Genomic DNA, 26,649 nt, shown 5'->3' on the forward strand with positions numbered 1-26,649 from the left:
AAAATTTAGTTTTGAAATTTAAAATTAAAATCCTGTTCCCGCTACTGTCCTCAGCAGCGATGCCATCAGCTCTTTAGGACTACAACTCTTAACTTCTCTCTTCACCTTTAGCAGGAATTCTTTGAAAAAATTCTTTGAAAAGACATTTAGCTCAGTTCCTCGTATCTTAAGGCCCCTAAGTGACAAACACTTCATCTCTAATGTTTCTTTAGCCTTTTGACTAATATGAATGATTTGTAGACTTGCAGCATTTTAATTATATTCACTACGTATACTGATGTGCTTGCAAATCTAACTAGTCACAGTACTGCTCGTGTGGTGCTCAGCATCACTTTACTGTATTTTTAATGAACTCATTTTCTAGTAAATATGCCAAGCTCTTAGAAACTTGCTAGAAACTAATAGCCTCTCCAAATTAAGAACTTCCCCCAGAACATTAATCTTTGCTAAAGAGACAGATGTGACCTTACATGCACATGTTTATTTCTTCAGCATAGAAAGGAACTCATTTTGTAACACTGATTTTTTTTTTTAATTATCAGAAATACATTTAATCACACTGCATTCAAGAACTTTTATTTCATAATAGCAAGTTAATATACATTATAGCTCTTCTGCTGTGAAGGAAGTAGAACGGGAACAGTTCTAGCCTCTTTTGAGAGTTTCAACAAACTTGTAAGTACAAGAAAATGTTATTTAGAAAAATACCCCAAAATGCTACTTAGAAAAATACCTCAAAATGCTACTTCCCCTCGAATTCTGGCATGAAGTACTAGTAACAGCGATGTCAAGGCAAAAACTCCCAACGTCTTCAGTGAGATTTTTGCCTTGGGTTAGAAAAATTTGAAAAGACACTGTTAAAAAATTATTTTTTTTGAGTTCATACCCCGTGAAGTATCATGCTGGAAAACTACTGTCCCAAGTTTAATTTGGATAGCTGCCTGAAAGTCCACCCCGCTTTATAAAACCTAGGAAAGGCGAGTACAGCAAAGCCACTTTAGGAAAAAAAAGAGACAGTATCGAAAACCTTTGAGATAGCTAAAATATATGTGAACCAGTTCACAGAATTTATTTTTCTAATATTTATTTCTCTACAGTTGTGTACACCTAGACACTACCCCTCTTTTTATCAAATGAGGTAATTGGCATTCTGCAAAACAATTGTTTCAATTGGTTTTGTACACAGAAGACACTCTGTAGCTTCTTGAGTATTTTTTCATCCTTTTGACAAGAATGAGATCAAAGAACAAAGAAACTTGTGCTCTGGAAATGCGGCAGATGCCACAAAAAGCAATAAACAACCTTGCCTCAACAGCCATACAGTTTTCTTGGAATGTGTGCGGGCCAGAGCCAAAAGTGATGACAAGATGGCACGACAAGCCCTGAACGGCTGGCCTAGCTATAGTGAATTACAGAAGGCAGCGCTCACTTCTCCAGCAGCGTCTTCCTCAACTGCACCTCTGTGACCCGGCAATCATTAACAAGGAAAGATACAGGCACTTGTAAAAGGGTCTGGTTCTAAACCCATTAGAGCCAACAAAAAGCCTTGGTGATAACTGGCTTAGGTGCTGAGTAGGGAATAGAAATAGCATACAAACCTAGAACAAGTTTTAAATCTGTAGTTGTTAATATTGGAAAAAGAAGTGAAAATCCCTAGCTACTGGAAAGGATGCTAAAGCTCTCAGAGCATCTTCTTGGCAGTCGTTATCCAGACAAAAGTTGCATTAAGTTTTGTCTGAGTCAAGACTGAAGGATTCCCATTGTTGCATAAACTGGCATAGCTCAGCTGTGGAGTATTACCGAACGGCCCTAAAAAGTGACTGCAGGGACATTAAAATCTAGTTAGCTAGTCTCTGTAGAGAAGCAGCTGAATTTTTGGAAGTTTAGATACCCTTAATTTTCCTCACTACTCTTTCTGGTGTAACTTCAGTTGACTTGATTGTTTCTACGCCACCTAAAGATATTTTAATCTTCCCCTTGAAATATCTTTACAATTGATGAAAATTAAAGTACCTCATCATAATTGCCCTTTACTCAGGCATTTCAAAATTCCGCAGAGACAAATCTCAATTGCATCCAAGAAAAAACAATGATGATATCCATATTGCCCTATTACCTTTTTTCCATATCTATGTATTTAATGACCTATAAAAGTTACAAAAGTAACTCTAAATTACATTTACATATATAACACTGATAAAATAAAATCCCAAGCAACATGAAGACAAAAAACATTAAGAGATGACTGATTCTAGAGTAACTTATGACTTTTTACAGTCTCAGGATGTAGCAACCATGTGAACACTTCCCTCCTGAAGTATAACGTGTACAATTTCTGCCACTTATTGCAGTAAGTGGTGAAATTCCCAGGAAATTCAGTGTTATCAGGGTTTTTTAATGCGAAGAACACAGATTTGTCAGATATCAAAAAGTCAGAAGAGTTGATAATACTAAAAGAGGCTATGCAGATAGCTACATATGCATTCAAGTTGGTTTAAATTCATTCAGGATGAAGGAAACTCACAGCTTAAAATTCATGTGTCACATATAGGTATCTGATAAAATGTTGTCAAATGATATTCTAAGTCACATGTGATGAGCAAATATTCATAAGACTAAAATAAATAACAGATTCTTTATTATCTAGGAATACTTCAGATTGTGGTATTCCTGACAATGCTTGTACAGAATCATCTAGTCAGAAGACGAGCGAAACCCTGACAGTTCCTAGTTTCCGCTCAGTTTTCTCATGATAGGGCTGTCAGGTTCAGCGTTGGTGAAGATACTTCCTACGATGACGTGAGTACCCCAGATGTTATGACGAATAACTTTGCAGCAGCCGAGATCATCAACGGAGAATCCAAAGTGGCGGTAGCGTTCATCTGTTTCAAACAGGGTGTTGTTTGTGTAAGGTCCAAAAAACTAGGTGGAAAGAGAGAATTTCACATAGTATTTCCAAGAACATTCCAGACTATAAGGGTTAACAGCCCAGTAACAACACATTCAAGCTTTAAAAATGTCACTATTACCCCTTTTCAAAACAAAGCCTAAGCCCAACAGTACCAGCTACATTTGTTGGAAGAAGTTTTTATGAAGATCTGTTTGTGCGATCTACATGCAGAGCACCTCTGATTGCACTGGTAGCCCATATTTAGAGGTTTCCCCTTACTGCTGACAGAGGTCTGAGGGTGTATCGGCATGTCTAACTGTCCAATCAATCACGCATAAAAAATAAATTAAATGCCTTGAAAAAGTAGAAGATTTAAAAAAAAAACATTTAGGATAGAAACCTCCTGTAAAATAGCAAAATTAAGACTTTTTTTTTCAATAAGCCCCCTAAAAAGAAAATGCTTTCAACAGCAAAATGTTATATAGCAATAACAGAAAACTTATTTCAGTTGCTTTACCTCAGAAGAGGAAGCTTCTGACAAAAGCCTACTGCTGCTGAGCAGGTTATGGGTAAGGATGTTGCTACTGAACTGGAGCCCAAAGACATTATCTTACTTTTATTAACCTGTCACTATTCTTTAAATGCATGGAATTCCCAGGGAAGCTTTTAAGTACTATAAACACCTTCAACGGCTTGTTTAGCTTATAAACAATCCCTGTTAAACCTAGTTGCCTCTGATGACACAATAAATCACGGCCTTTCATGGTATTTTTAAATAAAAACCGCACTAAAATGAGCTTTGCCATGATTACGTTTAACTATGATATGGTTTTAACGATTAGTTCTCAGACAAAAATGCATGTGAACGCATGTTTTAATAGAAATCCTCAGTGCTGTCTTGTAAATTTTAAGCCACTGTTGCATTTTACAGATGTCTTGGTAAGAAACTGTCAGCTCTCCAGAGAACTGGTGTAATCTGGCAGTGAATGCCAATGCTGTTTAAACAGAACAAGCCATTCATTTTTTCTGCTTAACAAATATATAATTAACTAGTGCAAAGAGGTTTTTTAAAAAGCACCCATCTAGACAGATAGGTGTATGGACTACCAAAAGACCTTTGGAGGGCACAAGGCATCAACCATGTTGTGATGAAGAATTTTTAGGCATCAAATTTCTAGTTACCTAAAATTCAACTTCATTGCTGAACGATGCTCTCAGAAGTGCCAACTGCAACAACAGCTGACGCAGCGTTTGAAGTGGCTGGGGGCCACTACCCTATCTTCTAAATTTAGAAAAGGGATTATCCTGTGGTAACAGCTTCTGATCAATATGAAAAAGTTGGATTTAACCCATATAGAAGAATACAAATACCACTGCTAATTAGGACAACAGGGTTCCGCACAGCGCACAACTTACAGCCAGTCCTGAGGATGGATCAATGAAGTCGGCCCAATAGCCTTCAGAACAGATTGCATAGCAAATTTCCTTGGCACCATTAATGAACTTAAAGGGAAGAAAAAAAAGATATTAAAACTTCTTTTTGGAAAATATAAATAGATCAGAACACATATAAAATTTTCCAAAAGTAACTTTCCGTAAATCTAAGACTTACCTGTTTTCCAGACAACAACAAAAAAAATCAGATTTAAAGCTGAAGTCCCAACATGGCACAAGAAAATTACAAGACCTACAGATGACATAGCACATTTCTGCAGATAAATAAGTGAGAACAGGAGATCTCAGTTATGTGTTTTTAATCGCATAGATCGGCAGTTTTCAGCCTACATTAGGAAGGTAACAGGAATTCACAGAAAACTCCTGAAGAAGTCTGCAAATGTGAATGAGAACCTTCCCCCAAAAAAACTCGAGACAGGCATTGATTCTAAAACCATCTATGCACTGAATTGATGTAGCTCCCTTGAAACATGAAGGAATTGCCCTCATCTCATTAAAAAGAAAACTGACTTCAGATTAAGTTTACATTCTATTTACTTTCAATTAGATAAAATTGGACTGTTTTCAGGAATTAGTGTCCCGAGCAGTTCAAGGTACAAAGATTATTACATTTATTAAGACGGTAAGGCTGAATGGTCCCAAATAAGGGAAGTTTATCCTTCACAGCAATCAGTTCTGTACTTTGAAGTTTGCTGGCTCTGAAGAACAACTATCTTCCAACTCTGAGTCACAAATGTAAGCAAGCCATCTGAAGGCATCATTTAAGGCACTACATTTCTGGTACAACACTGAATCAACAGACGCAGTGTAACAGCTCCACAGCAACCTCTTAGAGTGGTATTAATAAATGCTTTAGATTAACCACTGTAAACACTTAGATTGACTGTAAATAACCCTCATTACTTCAGCACAAGCCTCTCACATCAAATTAGTATTTTTAATGTTACTTCTAACATTTATGAAGCAAACAAACAGACCATTTTCCGGTGAGTTTGCTGTTAGTAACCTTTAGGCTGGGAGGTTAAAGCTAACATCCTAACACCCCTACAATGACTATATTAGACTTGACAGGGTGGTGCACAAGGAAGAAAGATGCCAATTAACATATAATTAGACCAGATTACAATGCCAAAGACCAACAGACCATAAACAATTCAAAGAGAAGAACACACTAAAACGAAGGGAATTTTAATTTGTGTGTAATTTTTATGTTGATCCTTCAGACTGCTGCTTCCTTTTCTGTGGTGACCCTTACACTGCTTTATACAGACCATGTCTGCACTTTCCAAGGTTGAAAAGGACAGTAGCAGACTTATTTTCAAACATAAATTTGACCCTCACTTCACAGATTAAAATCCCATACAATAATTTTTACTGATTTTAGAAAAACTACAATATACAAAGCTGCTGTATTTTAAGGTATGAAGAAAAACCCACCAGCAGTGGTGAACATCGACACCTGCTGGAGCAGTCAAAACTCTGAAGAATGAGAAAAAACTATTTTCAGAGAGACCTCTAGTGGCAAGAGAAGACAGAGCGCACAAGGCTGCTTACCATGTAGTTATCACTGATACCCAGATCATATCTATTATCAGAAGGTGAGGATGCACTCACTGACAGAGCACATGCTGGAATTTCCATTACATCACAGAAAAACACAGAGCAACAAAATCCTACAAAATAAATTGTACTGAAGGTGAAATAAGGCAAGAAAATACTTGCTGCCCTTTAGATGCAACAGGAGAACAGCCTTTAATAAAAGTGACAAAGCTGGAAAAAGTTGTCTCCTTTTCGTCAGAAAGAGAACACAGTGCTAGCTCAAACACGCAATACAGAATATTACTGCCAGAGCTAGAAATGGTCTGAATATACAAATCAGACTGATCAACAAAGATAAGCTGATGCTCATGTCAGCTACTTACATTTTCTAAGAGCATTTCTCTCTCATCTTCTACTTCTTGACTCCATGCAGTCATATCATTTTTAGTCTTCTGGGTAACTGTTAACACTGTTAAACGGCTGGCATTCACTTCTGGAAACATTAACTCGAAGTCTAAAGAAAAGGAAACCAGCAGTTTATGATCTCTCTTACTTTATTTAGGACTTTTCGATTTTAGACAAATTATCAACCCTACTTTCAAGCTTTCGTTTCATTTAAATACGAGATATGTGTGTTTTTCACCTCAGATGTGCAAACAGCGCGCTGTTTTGATGCTGACGTTATTTTTGTGGTAATGCACATTGGTAAGGCCCTGCTAAAGGTCACTTATTAAAGTTTTCACTTGAATTTAATTTCAATCATTATCTTTTAGACCAGAAAGAAAAATACAAAACCAATGCCTTCAGGAATAATATGATTTCAATTCACTCTTTTACTAAGAAGTAGTGCCAAAACACTTGATTTTGTCACAACTTGGTTTTTAGGTAATGAATCATTTCCACAATTTCTTGACCCTACAGAAGCAGATAGAAGTTACTCCCCAACCCAGCTGATCTTAAATTTAATGGCACTGAATTTTATATGAAATCCAAAGTATTGTCAACAGCAAAATTTCAGTCTTCGTTTTATAATGTTTTTCTTTTGTAAAATACTGACTTTGGATTACCTTATTCCATTATACATTCTGTCAATTTTACCAGAGCCTTTATTTACATATTTTACTTTTTAAAAAAATACATTTTTTACCTGTCAAGAAAATACATACCTTTTTGTAACAGTTCAGGACAAGCTTGTACTGCACATTCTACCTTTGCATTTTCAAAGTATGTTTCAGCGTTATTTATTTGCTGTTTCTGTGGAACATCAGCACCCTGAGAAAAATGAAAATTTTAACTCTCCTATTAATACACAACAGGAATAACAATGCACACCAGAGTGTAATTTTGCAACTCTATGTCCACTGATATACCCAAGTAGTTTCGCAGAAAGTTGGTTTGCTGTAACTTAAAGACTGTTTTTCAAATATTAAAATTAGAACAGATACATATAATCTATTACTTAAACAGAAATTTAAACTTTTACTGTGTTAACCAAAACCTTAAGCAATAGAGAATTTTTTGAAAAACACCCCTTTGAAATAACGGCCTGCAAATATTTAATCCAACAGCAATTGATAGATTTCAGACATATCCACATTCCCTGAACTGGAATAAAACAGTTCTAGAGCTCTGAACTGCCAGTAATTTCAGCTTTAGCAGCCTAAAAATCAGCAGCATTTTCCAATAAAACTATTTTTATTCTCTACAGTTTAGTTCTACAGTTTCTTAAAAAAAAAAAACCACACAGATTCTTGTATGTATGTTACAAATCCAGCACTGTTAAGTCAGATGTATAACATTTAAGCTTACAATGTCCTTAACAGGGAAGTTAAAACAGCTGCCTCCTTTGGCATATCAACTGCTACGTAACATTGGCACAGAATGCCTAAATACAGCTTTTCTAACTTTAACTTTGCCATAATTTACAAGGAGTTTCTCTTAAGACTGAAATTACAACATAGAGTACACTGTGTCCTATCTAACACACATTTGGATCTCCCAAGTTCTCCCTAGAGAAAACTATTACACTGAAGACAAAGCATAGTTTGCATTTCTGTTCTAGAATTTAAAAATCAAGAATAGTAGCAAAAAAAACCCCCACAAAAATCATGTATACAAACAGCAGACATTAACTGCACTTTCAGTACATGTTTCCACATGTACCTTGCGTTGTAACTGCAGAAGTCAGCTCAGCTGGTACTTTAAGCCTCCCAAATCATGCAGTGATGCTGGTGCACCCTTCCTGTTCTTCCTAATCACAGGATGCTTCTCTTACTAAGAAAGGTACAGCGATGGTTGACTCTGATTTGCCTACTGCTCCCATTCCATCCAGCTAATATCCACCTACACAGTACATCCACTTACCACGCATGCCATCAGCAAGAGACGATGGCCATTTTCCTAAGATGAACACCACTTCTCATACTAATGACCTGGTAGGTTCATTTATTCTGCTCGCATCAACTAATTTATCACTCTGAGGTATAGAGAGGCCAGAGGGGTTTGCCATTCCTCTGCCTGCTTCAGGGAGAGGTGCCTGAGCTTCAGTGGCACTGAGCTGTTCTCCTACTTGCTGGAGGAACCTGTGGCAGGAGGCCTTTGTATTAGCTGATGCATTGCCCAAATCTGGGTCTTCTCCAGAAGTGACCAGTTTAGCGTTTTCACTAGCTAAACGCCGTCCATGGATTCCTGAACAGCACTAGTATCAAACAGAGCTGATTCTTGTTAACTGCCCTCTGAGTACCAGTTGTAAACCCCCCCCTCTGCTCTTTCCAGTTTCTCTGTTCAATTTGGAGCAGCAGCAGCTGCACTGAGAGCTTTATTATACAAGCAATCTTTCTAGAAAGCAGACGTGCATTCAGCACACCTGGTTTGCATTAAAGACAAGACTAGAACTTTTTTTGGTCTTTTGACCAAAGTTATGATCCACAAAAGCTGAAACAATTCTGTGAGCTCACCAGAAGTTTGTTTTCTAAACACTTTGGAATACAATATTACATTTACAAAAAACACTACACAGCATTTTTACAGCAGATTTATTAGCTGACTTCTGATGTCTGAGCACGTCACAAACTCAGAGATGGGAAAGTTGAATCAGCAGCTAGTAGCAATAAACATTTGTTGAAACGCTCTGATCATGCAAGTCAAGCTAGCAATTAGCAAGCTGCCTGTTAATAAAGCATCTGACTCGCTGCAAGTTCTGTAATTGCCAAAATGCATTCTCATTTTGAGACGTGAGGTTGAGCTGTGCTGGTCTGCTTCTCACATCTGAATTCAGTGGTAGTCAGAGCTAAACAGGCAGGTCTAAGGACACTGCCCAAACTATGCAAGCCCAGGTCCATTAAATGAAATGCTGAAGTTAAGAAACTACCAGTCCTATTTGATAAGAGGTGTTGGGACTTGTTAAACAGTACATTTTGAACCTGAAGTTTTCTTTTCACACATCTATATAAGTCATTACTAAAATACTATTTCACTAAGCACTACTTAGACGTACAGTTAAAAAGAAAAAAAAAATATTTCAGGGTTTGTTTTTGCTTCTCCTAAAAGGAAAAAATCAGCCAGGTTCTATGCAATCTCCCCCTCACCCTACCTGACACTCATCTTTAAACACCATCTGGATCATCATCGGTATCTTTTTTCAGGAGGAAGAGAGAATAATTATGTTTCTTCCAGACAATAAGTATCAGCCTCACAGAGGAAGCCTGTTCTTACCTGAAATTCATTTATGTATTGTGCCATTACAAATTCATGCCTTTCACTTGGTGAAGGCTCCGCTAATATATCAGGCAGAGGTTTTGAAACTTGGCTTTTCTTCTGAGAAGCAGTACCATTTAGGTGACAGTCAAACCCAATATTACCAGGCAACTGGAATCTCTGGTCTTGAGGACCAAATGGACCCATTACTTCATCTGGCCATACAGTTCTTGGACCTGTAAAAGTCAAGGCCTTGCTTTAGTCATCACATTATTTAACAAGAAAAAAAAAAAGACAAAAAACCTCTCCCATTCAAATATCTGTATTTCATCACAATCATATATAACCAAGGCAACCACAACACAGAAGTGTCCTGCAAAAAAACACACTTCTGAATTCCCAGTTTTATATGGGGTGGACAGTTCTGATAGCACATGAATTCAAAGAAAATGAATTTGCTTTTTCTTACATAAATCAGGAGGTGTAGCAGCAACATGAGGCTCATCTGAGCCAGAGGAACCTGCTGTAGAAAAAGCCTTGGGATTTACAACTCTTTTGACTAAGGAATAAAACCCTGGTAGGTAGGTGACCAATCTTGCTCTGTTACAGAGCACCTGAGAAGACAAAAACAAAAGCAAGTATTATATACTGCTGGCAAAATTACTAGTTTAAGTACAGTTTTGTAGATCACAAGAGAAAACCTCACTCCACAATTAAAACTGTAATTTATCATCACTTATTTTTGTAAAATCAGTATTTAAGAACACATTATTATCATTTTTATATTAGTAATAGTATTCTAAGTAAAGGAAAAGCCTTAAAAGCACTTAGTGATAGGCCTCCTCACTTTAGGAAAACAAAACTTAAAAGTTTAAATAGCACCACTGAGACCCCATAACCTAAATTAGGTTATACATGTGAAAAAATTTATGCATTGTTTCCATGATTACCACAATTCAATCATGTCATTCATTATCAGAAATACTGTTAAGTAAGTGCTGATATCCAAAACCTCTGCCCTAAAACTAGGCCAAACATTAGTTAACCTGTAGTCCCAGTTCCTAAAAGACTTGAGGGAGACGCAGGATAGCATCCCTACAGATACATCTTGCAGCTCCCATCTAGAAGCACACGTACATATGTGCATACACACATTTCTTCGCCAGCAGAGTATGCATACCAACAGCTCTGAGCCATACAGGGGGACATGCATACCAAAACAGGTGGGTATGGTAATTTCTGCTTCTGTATTTTGCTCTTGAAATCCATAAATATTTAACATGTGCAAAACTTCAGCTAGTACAACCAACGTTATTTAGATTTGCAAACTCAGCACATTCACATATTTATAAACAAGTATTACTGCAAACAGATCAGATCGGTACCCTGGGCAAGCTGCCAATAAGCCACAAAACCTTTATGAACACTGCGGTCTTGGAATACACCAGAAAATCTGCTTCACGCCACGGAACTCTACTGTCAACATAACTTTCAATTGCTGAAGATGACTCTGTCAGAAGCTGATTCAGCCACGCAGCAAACGATGCAATGCTATCTCCCTGAGCACGCAAATGGTCTCAGCAAAGGGCTCCAAAGAGCTGCTGGCTCCTCACCACAAGGATTAACTCTGAAGCCTGATGATGGTGTGCATCTCAAGCAGCAGCACGAGCAACTGCCGCTGATCTTTTTTTTTTTTTTGTGAAAAAAAAGAAAACATCCAAGTGACCCAATTAAACAGAATGGCATAATCTATTTTTTATGCTTTAAAAACAGACGGGTTACTTTCATGACACAGTTCCACACACGTAACAAAAGTAACCCATCATACACCCAAAAGGTAAAGCATAATTTAAAAGATCTTAAATCTACAAAACACACATTCCTGGAAAACATAACCGCTCCCCGGTATAGTCAATGTGTTTTCATAAAACTTCATTTCCCAACGAGAGAAAGAAATTATTTTGAGAAACTGAAACAACGGGTTCTTCCTTAAATACTGTATTCTTGATCATATAGGAGTTTACCCATGTGTTTACTGCTAAGTATGTAACCAAAAAGCTTATTTCCAAAAAAGTAAAAAAACCTGTACTACTCACATGTTTTGATAAAGACTCTATTCAAGCTGTCAGGACCTCAGCCAATAAATACCTGCTTCTTCCATACTACCTCTACACAAACATACAGTGTCTGATACATCTTACTAACATCACGACGACTCAAACACGTTAACACACAGTTAATTTACTAACATTATCAAGTTTTTACAGTTAAGGTCTTAAGCTGTCTAGGTCTAAAACAGCAGGTTTAAAAGATTTGTGTAACAAAAACAAACCCTGCTGATCCCACTTGAACCTTTTCCTTACCATGTAAAAGCACTACTGAAATAAGTTATTGTGAAACAAACGCATATATTGAAGTATACACAGATTAAAGTATACAGAAACAATTATCGATGACACATAATCACAAGAGAAACATTTTTTCCTGATCAGCAGGTTCATTTAAGGCGGAGATGTTACCACTCTTTATCGATACGTTGATTTAGCTCACTACTGCAAATATTTACATACCTGGCGTCACCCCAGCAAAAAATCCCGCTGAGACCAAAGAACATTCCCGTCTCGGTGACAAAACAAACCAGATCAGTAAAGTACGTTTTATGTTTCAGTCTGAAAGCACCCCAGTGAACTTAAAGGCTTCACCTTAACACATGATACGCTTCGGGCGCTCAGAGGGGAGAAGGATGACACTCCCGGCGACCTCTTCCTGAGAATTATTATTATTTTTTTTTTTAAAGGCTGCTTTGAAGGGGGGAGGAAGACGGGGGCGCCCCCGAGCCGCCGAGGGGGGGTTGCTCACCTTGGCCATCGCCGCCGCCCGGCTGCCCCGGCCCGGCTCCCCCTGCAAGAGAAGCGAACGCAGCGGCCCTGAGGCGCCCGGCCCGGCCCCGCTCCCCCCTCGGGGCCGCCCCCCGCTGCCCTGACAGCGGCCTCCCGCGGCGACGCCCGCTCCTCCCAGGCACACGGCGGCGGGGACCGAGGGGCACCGAGGGGGACCGGAGACCGACGGGGGCCAGGAACCGCCCGGCTCCGCTCCGCTCTTCCTACAAAATGGCGGCCGCCGCCGCCCCGCGGCGCTCCCCCTCAGCCGCCTCCCCGCCCGCCGCCAGGCCCGGCGAGTTGCTCCGCCGGCACGTCGATCAGATCGCTTGGGGCCGGCGGCGGCGGCGGCGGCGGGGCTCTCCTCAGGGCGGCCGCCGCCATGTTGTCCCCTCAGAGGCCCGCCGCCTTTCTCTGCCTCCCGCCCGCCCGGGCTGTGGCCGCCACCAGTCTCGGGCACCCCTGGGCGCAGCGCCCTGCCGTGGGGTCCCTCACGGGAGCCGGGGGAGCCGGGGCCGGCTGCGGGGGGCGGCGCAGTGCCCGCCCGGGGCGCCAGGGGTCAGCAGCGCAGCGTGCTGCCGGCCCGTCCCCGAGCCGGGCGCCCGGAGGGCCGTGAAGTGTGGCAGGGGGAGAGGCGGTGTTACCGGGGCGAATAAACCGGGAGGCTTCCATCTCCCCACAGGCCATTAGGTGCCTTAAAAGTCAGAACTGGGAGCAAAAATGCCATTTCTGCTGACAAAACATGTCCTCGAAGGACGATCCGTAGCTTCCTTCAGTATCTTCAATAACCCTTCCTTCAACAGACCAAAGTTTGTGTTTATTTTTTCCCTCACTTCATCTTTATGAACTGCCTTTTCTCCCTAGTCCTAGGTTTTTGGGATCTGCAGTGGCATGAGCTTGCAAGCAAGTCTTCACTTAAAATAAACTTTTACATTACAAACTGTATTTGTGCTGAGGTAATTCCCTGGGTTAAAGTCTTAATTTTTTATTTATGTACTTGCTGCTACATGAAATTAACTGCAGAAGTTACTAGCACATACTGGCAGCCCCGCAGTGCAACAAGCTGTGTTTGGGGGCACGGCCTTGTTGCTCCCAGAGAAAAACAGAAACTCAAAGACAGTTAATATTTATTATTTCGTGCCTACTGACTACATGTATTCTATTCAGTAGGTAAATCGCTATCCACAGAAAGTGTTGAACATAAATACAACATTAGTGTGGCTCAGTTAGGGCGCTGATCCCAAAGCCATCTCCACACACATTACAAATGCCTATGTTCCCACTTCATTCACAGAATCAGGCTGGTTTTCTTTCACATCTTCAAAATGTTTTATACTTTCACAGCTCTATGACCTTGGTTCAAATTGGCATCCTTTCCTTTTTAAGTCTCACCTGGAACATGAAGTGCTTGTTCTCTCTGGCCCGAGATGTGTCTGTAAGAGGGATCATCTTAGGTCCTTCTTTTTCATCTTTTTTTTTTATTTATTTATTTTCCCATGCTTATTCCACATCCAAACACTTTGTCCATCATACCATATCTACCAGTTGGAGTTGGACTCAATGATCCAATGGGTCCCTTCCAACTTGGGATATTCTATGGTCCTATACCAACTCCACAATTGCTTGTATGCTGCATCTTTCCAGCTTTTCTAAGAAAGCTCTAGTGCTCAATTTTCTAATTTGGAGGCTGGAATAGCCTTCCAGAGGCAGTGTACTGAACAACCTCATTGTCTTTGTCTACAAGTTCACTCTGTTTTGTTTGCCTAGCACGGCGATCACCCTCTGTGTCTTACCTTCTCGTAAATCTTGGCAAGAATGGAAAGGGGAAAGGAGAAAGCTTTGTAGCTAGCTTAAGACTCAGCATTTTGTTTTCAGGTAGCTTTTTTATCCCTTTTCCAATAATGTGATTTAATTTAGATCATGAGTTCTTTGAGGCAAAAACCTCCCTACTTGCATACGTGGAAACTGCTGTGCATACTAATGGAACAATTTAAATGCTGAATTAAAAATGTCAGGGGAGATGTGCCCCAAACCAAATCTTTAAAGCTAATATAAAAGAGCTGTATTGCTGTTTGCTTCTGCAGTAGAGGGGAAACACACAAGCCATGTCGGAATACTAGGATTAAGATCCTTCTTTCTTATTTTTTGCCACTTCTTTGCTGTCTGTTCAAAGCAGTGATGTTGGTTAAGGAAAGAAAAATTTAATCTCTTGCCTTCAAAATAAAAAAGATTGGGTGTTCAAATCCCTCAGTGAATGTGCAGCTTGATTTACTTTCATTATAAAACATATTTCTGGGCAATTTTGATTTTGCTTTGCTGCTGGGTTGTTGGTGTAAACCAATTCTAAAGGTTGGAATACATAAATAATAAAAATAACAAAATTATTTTCGATGTTGATAGTAATAATATTCAGCCCTACAATGTTCTTACTTTAATAAATTTCTGCTAATTTTATTAGGAGCAAGACAAAATTATTGTATTCAGTTCTAAACAATATGATACGCTAGATAAATGCAATGTCACAATTTTCATTTTTGGATTTTTTCATGAGAACATTTGCTCACTAGTGCTTGCTACTCAACTATTTTATTAATTTAATGCTAGCACGCTTAGTTCTCATTTGCTTTTAAATTAAATATTCATGTTGAATCTCAACTTCAGTAAAAAAAAGGCTAGAGAAATGCAACTTTAACTCTTTGCAGAATGCAATTTATTTCCTCTAATAGGAAAGCACTCTGGATTACATTCAGTCTGTATTGACTTGTCCTTAAGCAATCCCAATTTATCCTCTCTCCAGGGTTAGCACTTCAAGATACTCAAATCAATCAATGAGTTATCAACCCCTGAAGTTTGTGGCCTGAATTCATAAACATTAATTTCAATAAAGTTTCTACCTCTATTCAAAGGAGACTGCAAAATCAAATGATCCAATTGCAGATTTATCAAATATTAATCATTAAAATCTTCCAGATCTTTCTGATGCCAACATTCTTCTCCCCTGGTGTTGGGAAAGTAATTAGCAGCTGGCTTTGATTAAATTCTTCCCTCGGAGATCACTTTTCTCAGTTTGGGAGAGAGAAAGGAATACACACGGGATGGTGTGTAATTCCTCATTTAAAAATCTTTCCTGGAAAATACGTGTAGGTTCAGTTAACTGAAATTATACTTTCCATGAAGACAGAAGAAACTCGGTCTCTGTCCAGGAACCTGTAGTGATTTTAACGTTGAAAGCCGCAGTGCACAACCTGGCTGTCCCCGTTGAGTTGCTGGATGCTCTTTTTCCTTACCAGGCGCCTGTCTGGTGTCAGTGGCTTCCTCCCAGCGGCTCGAACAGGATGCGGCGCAGGAAGGAGTCTGAGCAGCTGCAGCAGCACCAGAGCAGGAGGGACGTGGAGGGGAGCCTTCCCAGCCACCGCTCCCCTCTGCCCCGAAACCCAGCTCCAAGCCCCAGTTGCTGTTCTCCTTCAGCATCTCCAGACTTGCTGGATTCCTTGGTCTGCAAGCAGAGGAGTCAGAGATGCCTCTCAAAAGCAGTTTCGGTGCCTAAGACAAGCAAAGGTGAATCTTTAGCCCTTCCCCACTCTGCTCTTCCAGGGGCCCAGAGAAGCAGTGGAAACATCATGCTTGGAGATTTTCAGAACTCAATGGGACGAGGCCCTGGAGTTGGACTGAAGACCTCCAGACATCCAGAGTGGAAATATGTCTTTCCCTGTCATCAGGTGCTTCTGTTTTTGTGAAGATCAACAGAGTCTTCTCCCACAAACATCAAATGCTCCTGGGCACCTACGATTAAATGTGGTGTCTTCAGTATCTGCTCAGTGCCGTGGTACCCCTGCCATCACCTGCTTACTTGGGTAATGAGTGGTGGTCCTGGATTTCTGTCTTGCTCAGCACAGCTTGCCTGTCTGCTGAGGACGTCTTACTCTATCCGAAGTGTGTATGTTGCTATATAAAGCCCAGCTGCGAGGACATTCTTGTGTTCTCTTCAGTTTTTGGAGGAACAAGACCGTAATGAAAACCTCTTTGTTTTCATTTTTATTCATTAGCTGAGAGGTAAAATATTTTTAAGCCTGTCTAAATAGAGGCTTTTGGATTTTTTCCATAAGCATTGAAGTTGCAGCCTTTGCTTGTTTTCCTAAAGCCAGGGTTTTCTCTGTAATGTAGGTCTTTGCTGCTTATATGGCCCGACTTACCTTGCGGTTAATTGGGTGTAATTCATCTGAAGACGGTGGAGTTGTACCTGATCATGAGGGTGGTGGTGTATCATTTGTAGGTGCTTATCTTAATACTGCAGAAGCTTGTTAAGTGGTCATAAAAATAATGAGATATCCTTTATTCCTATTGTACTCGTAAGAAACTTCAAAACGCGTTTGAAAGTATCTCCATTTCTGTGCAATGACGGATGGTGCTGGCGCTTGCAATTTACCTAATGGCATCCATTAAACTTCATTAGGACTTTGTTAAACCGCAGTTCAGATCACCGACGTTGATTTTTGATCTCTGAAGCCTGCTCACAGCGAATCGGTAACTGAGCACACCAGCAGCCAGCCCAGCCTCGTTCATTCCCTCGCCATTCCCCGTGGCTCCAGCGTGCGTCAAAAGCGAGGGGAGAGGGCAGGAGGAGGGCCCCCCCGGTGGCCCCGTGACACCGAGGAGTGCCGTGGGTCTGACGTGCTGAACTGAGCCCCCTGCTCCTGCTTTTCGAGGTGACAGACTTCAGCCATCCCTTCGCATCGCCTGCGTGTGTCACCGCCCCCGTGGAGAGCTTCTAATCTTTAAGCTCTGATTTCAGCCGCTTTGTTTATTCGTTTAATTCCCTGTATTTATTTTTTCTTGAATATACAACTGTGGCTCGCCCTTCACTTGCCCTGCTAAGCCTTGTGTTTGGAATGAGGAGTGTCTGTTCCTAAGTGCCAGTGAAATTGTGATGAAGTAGACGGGAAGAAAGGTTTTAACATACTCTTTTTCTAGAAAAGTAAACATCCTCTGGCTATAGGAAGAGTAAACTTCCCCTGGAAATATGTGTGTTTATACGAACAATCTCTTTTCTTCTGGCATTTCCAGATACTAGGCTGGGAGATTTGTTCATTACCACTGGGAAAACAGACTTTTAAGTAAGTGGTGCAAATGCATGAGATAAGTCTTTGCATGGATTGTTTTCTTTTTGGAAAGACACCTCCAGGATTTATTTGCGTGAACCTGAAAGGATTTCCTCCTTTATCTCTGGGCATTGCTCATTCAGCTCTCCTGCCCGTCTGAATGCACCTCCAAAGAGAACAGACGGAGGAAGTGAGCGTTTCCCTAATAAATGACTTGGGTCTAACTCAGCTGGAGCTTAGGGAGCTTTACTGGAAATCTGTATGGCCCAGCGTACCTTCCCCTGTGTCTGTAAGCTACCAGCTTCTATTCTCTCCAAAGAGAGAAATTTATCAACCATATGAAACTGGGATGTGCTGCTCCCAGATGTGGCAACCTTCGCACAGGAAACCTGATGCGTGGTTATCTGCATCTGGGGCTGTAGGGTGGGCATGAATTCATCTCAGTTTCTTGTTTTTACTTTCAGAGCTCAGTTGAAGAGGGGAGAAGCTGAGCTTTGAAAGACTTATAACTTGCTTGGTGTGGGTTAAACAGACGTTTTTCCTGGGGTGTCAGCATGAGGTTCCTGAAGATGTGATGAAGCTGCCCCTGGCTTCAGCCCTCCCCACTCGCACGGGGGGAGCAAGGCATTCCCGTCTCCTTTCCCCTGGCTATCACATCCATCACTGGGACATGGAATCCAGCACAGCTGGGCTGCCTGGAAAGCTGGCCCAGGGGATGCCTGCAGGTTGGGTGTTTCAGGAGGTATTTACATTTACATTCACATTTACATTTACATTTGCATTTACATTTGCATTTACATTTACACTTACGACTGGGAAGTGCTTCTCCTCTGCATCTGCCTCTCTATGAGGACAAATAGGGACTGCAGATATCAAACCTTCAGTGCTCAGGCTACCACCGAGGCTGGGTGCCAGAAATAGCCTGCAGTAGCCTTCGTGTAACCTGAATTTGTTCCACAATGAACTTGAAAATGAAGTTTCGAATCAGGACTACACCAGAGCGCTGCTGTTCTGCTTGCCTAAGGTTCAGCTGTCCAGGTCTTGGACAGGGAGATCTGCAAGGAGGAGGAGGTGGTGGAGCTCTCCTGGTGGGTCTCCTGGTGGGAAATAGAGCAGGCTTGGCAGGCTGAAAGTGCTCCAGGTCCGTGGCTGCAGTGGTCCTCAGCCATGCATCTGCCTTGAAATGTGGTCTTCCAGGCGCTTGGCTCAGGGCCTGCATGCCAGATGTCCTGGGTGGCAGGTAGGGAGACAGGTTCCCATCAGAACTATATCAAAACCGGTGTTTTTATAGGGCGTTTCTATTTTGGTAGATCTTTATTTTTCCATCTGGAAAGTGTTCTCTTAGAAAATCCATGAAGTCAAAATTCATGCTTAAACGTAGCGCCATCCCTAATGGACCACTTACTCCATGGGATTCCTCATTTATCGTTGTTTAAATATACGGGGTCATACTTTTTAACCCTCGTGGTTATGAAGTATCTCTCGCAAAAAGGCTTATGGCATCGTGCGTTGCCTGTGAGTTATTCGACTCCGTTCCTGTCTGGCAGCGAATGAAAGAGCCCAGCATCTGGCAGCATGCAAAACTGATACCGCCAAACTTCCCACTTGGAGGGGATGGGCTGTGTGATGGATGCTGTGATAAAGTATCTCTTCTGACAGGACAGTTGGAGGCCCTTTCTATAAAACTTACTGAGCTTAACCAAACCTCCTGGCTGGAAGCTTGAGGAAATCAGTCACAGTGAAGCATGCTGCTGCCATGCGATAGCAGGAATGCGTAAAAGCCTGGCTGCTCATCCTGGGCTTTCCAAGCAAACCCCTAGCGAGGTGAGTAGTGCCTGGAATTCCAGGGATCCGTCCCTGAAACCTGCTTGCAATGGTTTTGTTACCCGCTTTCAGAGCCTGTTGAAATCAACAGAAGACCTTCCGAAGACTTCAGTGAAAATGAGAATGAAAAATAAGATATGCCATATATTAGCATTTCCCCAGATATTTCCTATCGTGAGTCACCCAGTGTGAAGTCTCCATCCAGGCTCTCCCAAAGGCAGGCTGGTACTGAGGGGGTAAAATCATTTCTGTAGAGTAGCCTTGGGTAGAGACAATAAAATGAAGTAATAATCATTCCAGCTATTACATTTTGCCTTGTAATGCATCTAGAGCTAAACCTATTAACTTGGAGAGCATCTTTATTGTTTAGAGCAAAATGCTTCTGCTGACAAACCTGCTGCGGTGCTGTTACATATTTCTGTCACCAACCTCTTGCTCCTACTTTGCTAGTTTGCTAATGTATTTTTGGCCTAGCTCCATGACACGACATCTATTTATGCTTTAGAAAAAAAAAAAAAAGAATAAGAAATAGTTTAATTTCCATATCACGGTGCTGGTGGGTTTAATATCCTCTTTTACCTGTTTAGGAATAACAAATAACTTACCAATTTGTCACTGACAGATTCCTTTTCTCTAGCTGAAATGACTAAAACAAATGCCAGAAAACTACATTTTGCATGTGTCAACCCTCCTCCTGTTTAAAGGTAACCTAAAATAAAGGCTCTTCATTCTCCTACATGAACTTCAGAAGAAAACATCAGACATCTTTTTCAAAAGTTAAGATATGAACAGATGAGACACGTAAGATGATCAAAGGAAGACTAAAGGTAGCTGAAAATGCTCTGCTCATATGATGAAAACCATAAAATGCTATGGATTCACATGCTGCATTTCAAAGTTAAACTTGCATAGAAGAGCTTAGCTCTTACTTATTACAGATCTTTTTGCAGTTTTATTTGTCAGCGTCTTTAAAACTACTGAAAAAAAATAATGGTGTAGGTGGTCAGTTGATTTTGTTTTCCTCCTGGACAAATACTGATCGGAAGAAATGGATCTAGTGGGGACAAAACTGCAGAGTCGCCTTGGGAGCCATCATCCCTGGTGCGTGTTTGCTGGCTCCCTGCTGAGCCTTTAGTGGCATCACTTCACAAGGACGCCAAGGCCACTGTTGATGAACAACACAGACAGCTCCAGCTTCACCCAGGGGAGGTGTAGAAGCTGGGGCTGAAATATTGTTTAGCTGGAGCTGACTGACCATTTGTACAAAGCCTGCTGATGTGAGACCCCGAGGAACAGCAACATGCGTACAGTTTTCTCAAATGTATAGTGTTTTTTTTTTTAAGATCCATAGTGCAGACCCAACATTTTATTCTGTCTCCTAAACACTATCTTTAGCTTCCTCTTGACAGAGAGTATAAATCAGTGACTGGGGTGTCTAAGAAAACGCATCATCAAGCATATCTTTGTGTATTTGAATATTCAGACTCGCATCTTTATTCATCTTCCTACAATGGTTCCAAAGTTGCTCATCACCAACTATGGTGATAAACTCCCGGAGCTGTGAGCTCATGAAAAGCTTCTCCCTAGACGGACAAAGAGCTCCCGTTAGGTCATGGTGAGATCATCACTTCGTGATGCTGAAAGGAATCTGCAGCGTCCCCGGGGAGCAAACCCAGCACAGCTACCCTCAGCCTGCCCTGATCAACCTACACCGCAACGTAGAGCTTGGGAGAAAGGGGAAGGGAGAATTTCTTTGGGGCGAAATATTCAGCTTGGTGATGGCATACTGGGTAACCAACAGACGGGCTGAATCTCCCTTTTTGGGAAGGGATTTTTAGCTTTATTCCTTTCTGCTAAGTTCACTTTTTCACCAGGAAGAGGCTTCACGGCAAAGTGCATGGAGCCGGGTGGTTTTGCCACCCTGCCCCTCTACGCCACCAGTTGCACAGGGTTCCCACAGCCACGCTGTTCCTTTGGGGTCTTTCAGCAGTGAAGGGACTTGAGAAAACAAAATTCCTTGTAGGGGGGACACTGGTGGGTGACATTATGGAACGGATGAAGTGAATTTAGTTTGAAAGGTCAGGGAGAACGAGTGGCCGCAGTGTGTGCACCCCTCGTTGTGGCACATTACTGCCTGGCAGCCCCGTTTCAGGCTTGCCTGTCCCTCTGGCTTTCCCGATGATGTACAGAAGGTGTCCATGGCTTGTGCAGGGCAGCACTGCATGACCGGCGCTGTCATCCCCTGAGCGAGAGGGCAGAGGAAACGAAAGCTCTGTTCCCTGGAGCACCTCGTGAATATTTATCGTGGAAGTGCTAAGCATTTCTATCAAGCTGCCCAGCCTTAAGGGTCTGGAACTGATTTTGCTGCCGATGTTTACTTTCGAAATGCATGACAGGAAACATCCAAACCCGCAGATGAAACGTGTCAGTGCACGGCAGTGACAGGGTGCCATGGCAGACGCCCTAGCAGAGACCCCGTAGCTGTCACTATGTTGGTAGCAGCTCCTGCCCCTAATGAGCCTGGCAGCAGCGCCGGGGCTGGAGACCTCAGGGCAGAGCTGATGAGGAACAAACTGATCACACCCGCAAAGACCCCAGAGTGCAGGTGGAGGGACAGAACCATCTCACGGCACCTGAGGACCCATTTTGTGAGCTGTGAGCTGCTGGGGAGAGGAGCCAGCCCCGCAGCCTACCCACGGTGCTGCTCTGCTCCTACAGCCCAGCCAGGTGTGCCCTCAGCCGGCTGGGCACCCATGGCGAGGTGCTTAAATATTGCCAGGGTTTGGAGCTGAGCACACCAGCCCTTATCAGTAATAGAAGTCAGGGATGTGTTTTGTGCACAGGTAGCTCGGATCAAAGAAATGTGGGTTAGGCTCAGCCTGTTGCCTTTGTCCACATTACTGACCTTTTGCCATGCATATTGCATGGCCTGCGGGCGGAGGAATGGGAATTAAAGGTTAAGAAACCTCTCTTGAAAGAATTGGGGTGCTTAAATGTTTAAAATATTTCCTTTCTGCAGTAATTCAGTTATCTATTAAAGCTAAAACCCTTCTGAGAGGCTATAAAACAGAGCCGTGGAGAAGATCATTGGGCAGATTAGGAAGAAGAGACTTAAGAGCTTACCCTCAATGCTCTCACTTTTATACTTTGTTCTTATTTTACTCTGAAAATCTTCTAGTGCTTCTCACTGTGACTTTTATTGTGTTTTTATGGAACAGAGCCGATGTTGCAAACTACTCGAGGAAAGCTTGTTGCCGTGTAGCGGAGGGGGGAAGAACATTCCTTTGCACATTTTTCAGTGTTCCTGTTACATATCACATTTAGAAAGCAACAAGAAGTAGCATCCAGTTTTCATTAATGCTTTGGGGATTTCTTGGTGCATATGTTTTCATTTCCAAGCGTTCGCAGAAGAGGCAAAGGAGAAAATATGAAATTCCTCCTTCCCAGCCACCAGTGGAGAATATGTCTTGTCATAACCGCGGGGATCCCTGGTCCGTGGTGTCAGGTAGCCGCCTGGCGAGCTCCGTTTTCACTTTACTCTAGCTCTAGAACCAGCAGCAACGGGAAATACCGTGATGGTAAATTAGGACAAAGGCTGCAATGTGATTGCTTCCCTTATGTGAGTATTCCTGTTGACACAGCTTGGCTCATGGCCCGTATTAATTTGCTCCAAAAAAAAAAAAGAAAAAAAGAAAAAAGAAGATATTCACATTCTTGGGGGAGCTGTGTGCTCCATCTGGATCCTGCAAACCTGCTAACCCTGTCCAAACAAATCCCATGTTCACGTTGCTTGCTGAGTGATTTTTATGCTTTTTGTCAGTTAAATATATATGTAAGCTCCTAAGGCAAGAGCAGCGTGTGAGGGTGCCTCGTGCCCGTCGCTGCTTTCTGCTAGCCGGAGGAGCGTCCTTGAGGAAGGGTTGCATGAAGCGTGTCCTCCCCGGTTAAATCATGGCAGTGCAGGCCTCTAGGTGGGGTAGGCCTCAAGTCTGCCTTGCGATTGTTGTAAAGTTACCGAGGGATTAATCTGCAGCGATTTGTGCACGTACTTAATCCTCTTAAGTCCCTGTCTTTCACTGTGAAAGAGCGGAAGATGGCGATGGATGTGAGATCACATTGTCCTCCCTTCTTGGTTGGGCCACGGTCAGCGTGAGTCTGGTCATGGATGGGGATGGGGCCAGGGCCGGGGTCCGCAGGGGATGGGACAGGGAATGAGTTAATTCCGATTTATGGGGCACTGGAGGAGCTTTGCTGGAAAAGATCCACGTCTGGGGTCGGCCGTGCCAGCTCTGGGCCGAAGGGGCCTCCAGCCTTGGGGTCAGGCAGCCAGCCCCTGGGTCGCTGCCCGCCCTTTCGTGGCCCTGTGGGGTTTTGTCCCAAGGACCTGTTGGTGTCTTACCGGCCATCACCCTACACTATGCAAACGGGGAGGAGAAATGAATGCGGACTGTACGCAGCTCTCCTTAACTTCTAGAAGAGTCTCCCTTTTTAAGTTTAAAGACTTCTGAACGAGACGTCCTGGTGACAAAATGCCAAGAAGTAATCACAGCACGAGGAAAGGAGGTACACAGGCCATGGGAAGCTTTTGATTTGGCGCTCCTTGCATGCAGATCCAAACTCCACAGTGATTTAACTGGCAGAAATAAATAACTTCTTTGCGTATGAGAGAAAGCAGAGCAGTGGCCTTGTGGGCTTTGGAGAGCTGGCTAAATATAAACCTTTATGGAAAAGAGGTGCTGAAGGAAACTCCGGGGCTGCTGCTCACTGCTGTGCTGGCAGGTGTACGGACAGGATGATGTTAAAAGTCTTTTCTTTCTCTTAATTTCTGTGTTTCTATGGAAACAGATACTGAACAGGAATTGTTCTTTCCTGCCTTTCTCTCTTTCTCATCATGCTTTTGTTGGTGGGAAAAAGTGAAAGCCCAGATGAAAGCCAGAGCACCCAGGAGTGTGTGTTTTGGCGAGAGCGGGTCCTCACTGCTCACTCCCATCAAGTCTAGGGACACAGAACTAGGAACTCAGAAAGCCTCAGTTTTCATCATTTCTCGCTTTGAAGGCAAAAGCGACTCCTGTGACCGTGGCCTCGGTCAGAGCATTGCCACCAAAATGAGTTTAAATTTTTTAAAAAATATTTTCAAATACAATAAGTCACTCAAAGAGAATTTGCATGAAAACAGCTTGGGGACTTATGGGCCAGCCTGCGCTTGTGGGGGAGATGAAAGCTGGCTTCTTCCTATTGTCTGGGGATATTTGGGTCTTGTCTTCATGCGGATCCTGCTGTCCGAGCAGCATGGGGCCAGGCCGTGCGTGTTGGGGTCAAGGCAGGGAAGAGAAATGCCTTGACAAGTTGCCAGTGAATCTCATCTCACAGCATCGACTGGGCGAGGGAAATCCAATTTTCACATCAGTGATCTTCACCCAGCCGACTTGGCACTTCCGAGGCATGTCCCATACCCGTGACCGCTGTCACTCTGTGCCAGCAGGGTGGCACTCAGGTCCCCCTGTCCTCGTCAGGACTGCTAGGTGTGTCCACTAATGGGCGGCACATCTCACACCGCTCTGCTCCTGCAAAAGGTGGCAAATCCTTCAGGAATGGCACTTCCAGAACCAGGAGGTGCAGAGTGGAACAAACCCCAATAAATCAGGATGTTACTGATCCAACTGCTGCGACTCTGGCGACGAGTACAGAAGAAATAGGAAAAAGGAAAGGAGAGCGGTGAGCGGATGAGGAGCAGGTTCTGCACTCAGTCCCCAAACCAAACAGGGGCACATCACACCCCAGAGTCTGTCCTAGGTTCGCTTGTGAATAAATCACTTTTTCAGAGATTACTCATTTCTGTGGCATCCGGGGGCTAAGCACAGCTCTCGGGAAGACCACCTGGTACTGATATCTGGGATGGGAGGAAAAGCTTTCCATTGCCCTCTGAGCCCCCCTCTGAAGGAAAGCAGAGCTGCCTGGTGATTTGTGGTTTTTCCTGAGTCGCCCTATTCAGAGGCATGTCCCTGTGTTGGGCGAGGGACCCTGATCCGACCTAGGGTGGCACAGCTCTCAGCTGCAGCCACCCATGTCACTGGGGCCTATCGGTACTGGTCTGGTCCCGTCAGATGAAGGGGAGACAGCTCTAGAAAAATCTGTGCTTCTTTGTTCATGTAGAAAAGAAAGAGTTAATCTCTTTTTTCTTCCTTCTTTATTTTTTTTTTCTTTTAGAGCTTGTCTTCATATAAGTCTTGGTATTTAAAATTAATGAAGAAAGTGAGAAAAACCGTGGATCAGACTACTCGCTCTCAGCTGTTCTGCCTTTTCTGGCAAAATGTTGGTTGTAGAGTTCTGGGGTTTTTATTTTTCTATTTATTCATAAGCACTGACGTCTCTGATCGTGCTCCATGTAACTCTTTCTCACAAGTGGGGGGCCGCTCGCCCCAGACCCTGCTCCTCAGCGCTTCCCTCTCCAGGCTGCCCTCCCTGTGTGTCCCTCCTCCACCCTGTGGGCCGCTGATGGAGAGTTTTGGAGACTCACTGTGGAGTTTTCTCATGTAGATACGTTAATTAACTTGTGACTCAACATGCTCGTGTTAGAAAAGAGATAATTTACAGCTCCGCTTCTGCTTTGCCCCTTCCTGCCTAAGGACCACGTGCTGCAGCCTTCTCAGGTCCTGCAGATAGGGGATCAGGGCATCCCAGGCGATCTCTTTGGAGCCTGCCAGGGGATGGGAGACTGCCTGCCTTCTTGTTTTCATCCTTTGTACGGCTTTTGGAGAAATCCACTAGACTGGTGGAAGCCACAAAGGGACTGAGGTGGCTGGTGAGCCCTCTGTCCCTGCCTGCAAGTGCGTGCTGCTCTTGCCCGCACCGTCCTTGTCGGGGGGTCCTCCCTCCTGGCGGACTTTAAATACCCACTAAAAAAAATGTTTCTTTCTTTTACAGTTAGCAATTTAGGGCCATTTCGAAAACTGAAGCAGTTAGGAAAATGAGAAATTGTTAAGCTGAAGCAACCGAGATGAGCCTTGACCTGTGAGCACAGGGCTGGCATACCGGCAAGGAAAAGCACTGAAGCCACTCGCAAGCTATGCAAAACACTCTGGCACCCAAATAAGTACAATAAAAACTGCAAAACTAATCTTTAACCTTAGCTCATAGCATTGGGGTTATTAAAGTTATTAAAACGCAGTCGTTGGAGAGCTTGGGGACTCTGTTATGGTATCTGCAGCTCATTGAGTCTCATGTAGGAATTTTGCCCGGGGGGATTTTCTCGTTAATGCATATGTTG

General features: G+C 42.8%; 1 protein-coding gene across 1 annotated transcript; it reads right to left on the reverse strand.

Annotated features, from left to right (window-relative positions):
- Nucleotides 1-475: 475 nt before the first annotated feature.
- MMADHC (metabolism of cobalamin associated D) lies at nt 476-12,702 on the reverse strand. Its single transcript, XM_080600262.1, has 7 exons — nt 12,440-12,702; nt 10,050-10,194; nt 9,599-9,816; nt 7,051-7,156; nt 6,268-6,398; nt 4,307-4,393; nt 476-2,922 (listed from the first exon to the last, which is right to left on the reverse strand). The coding sequence occupies exons 1-7, from the start codon at nt 12,446-12,448 to the stop codon at nt 2,728-2,730; spliced, it is 891 nt and encodes a 296-aa protein (XP_080456388.1). The 5' UTR covers nt 12,449-12,702; the 3' UTR covers nt 476-2,727.
- Nucleotides 12,703-26,649: the final 13,947 nt, after the last annotated feature.

This window comes from Anser brachyrhynchus (assembly GCF_964034855.1).
Source record: "Anser brachyrhynchus genome assembly, chromosome: 7".
Taxonomy (NCBI): domain Eukaryota; kingdom Metazoa; phylum Chordata; class Aves; order Anseriformes; family Anatidae; genus Anser; species Anser brachyrhynchus.

What these genes read in the sequence shown, in the direction of transcription:
- MMADHC (XM_080600262.1), bottom strand. An exon ending in TGCTACACCTCCTGATTTAT is followed by an intron (nt 9,817 to 10,049) that starts GTAAGAAAAAGC and finishes TGACTTTTACAG; the next exon opens with GTCCAAGAACTGTATGGCCA. An exon ending in AATACATAAATGAATTTCAG is followed by an intron (nt 7,157 to 9,598) that starts GTAAGAACAGGC and finishes CATTTTTCTCAG; the next exon opens with GGTGCTGATGTTCCACAGAA.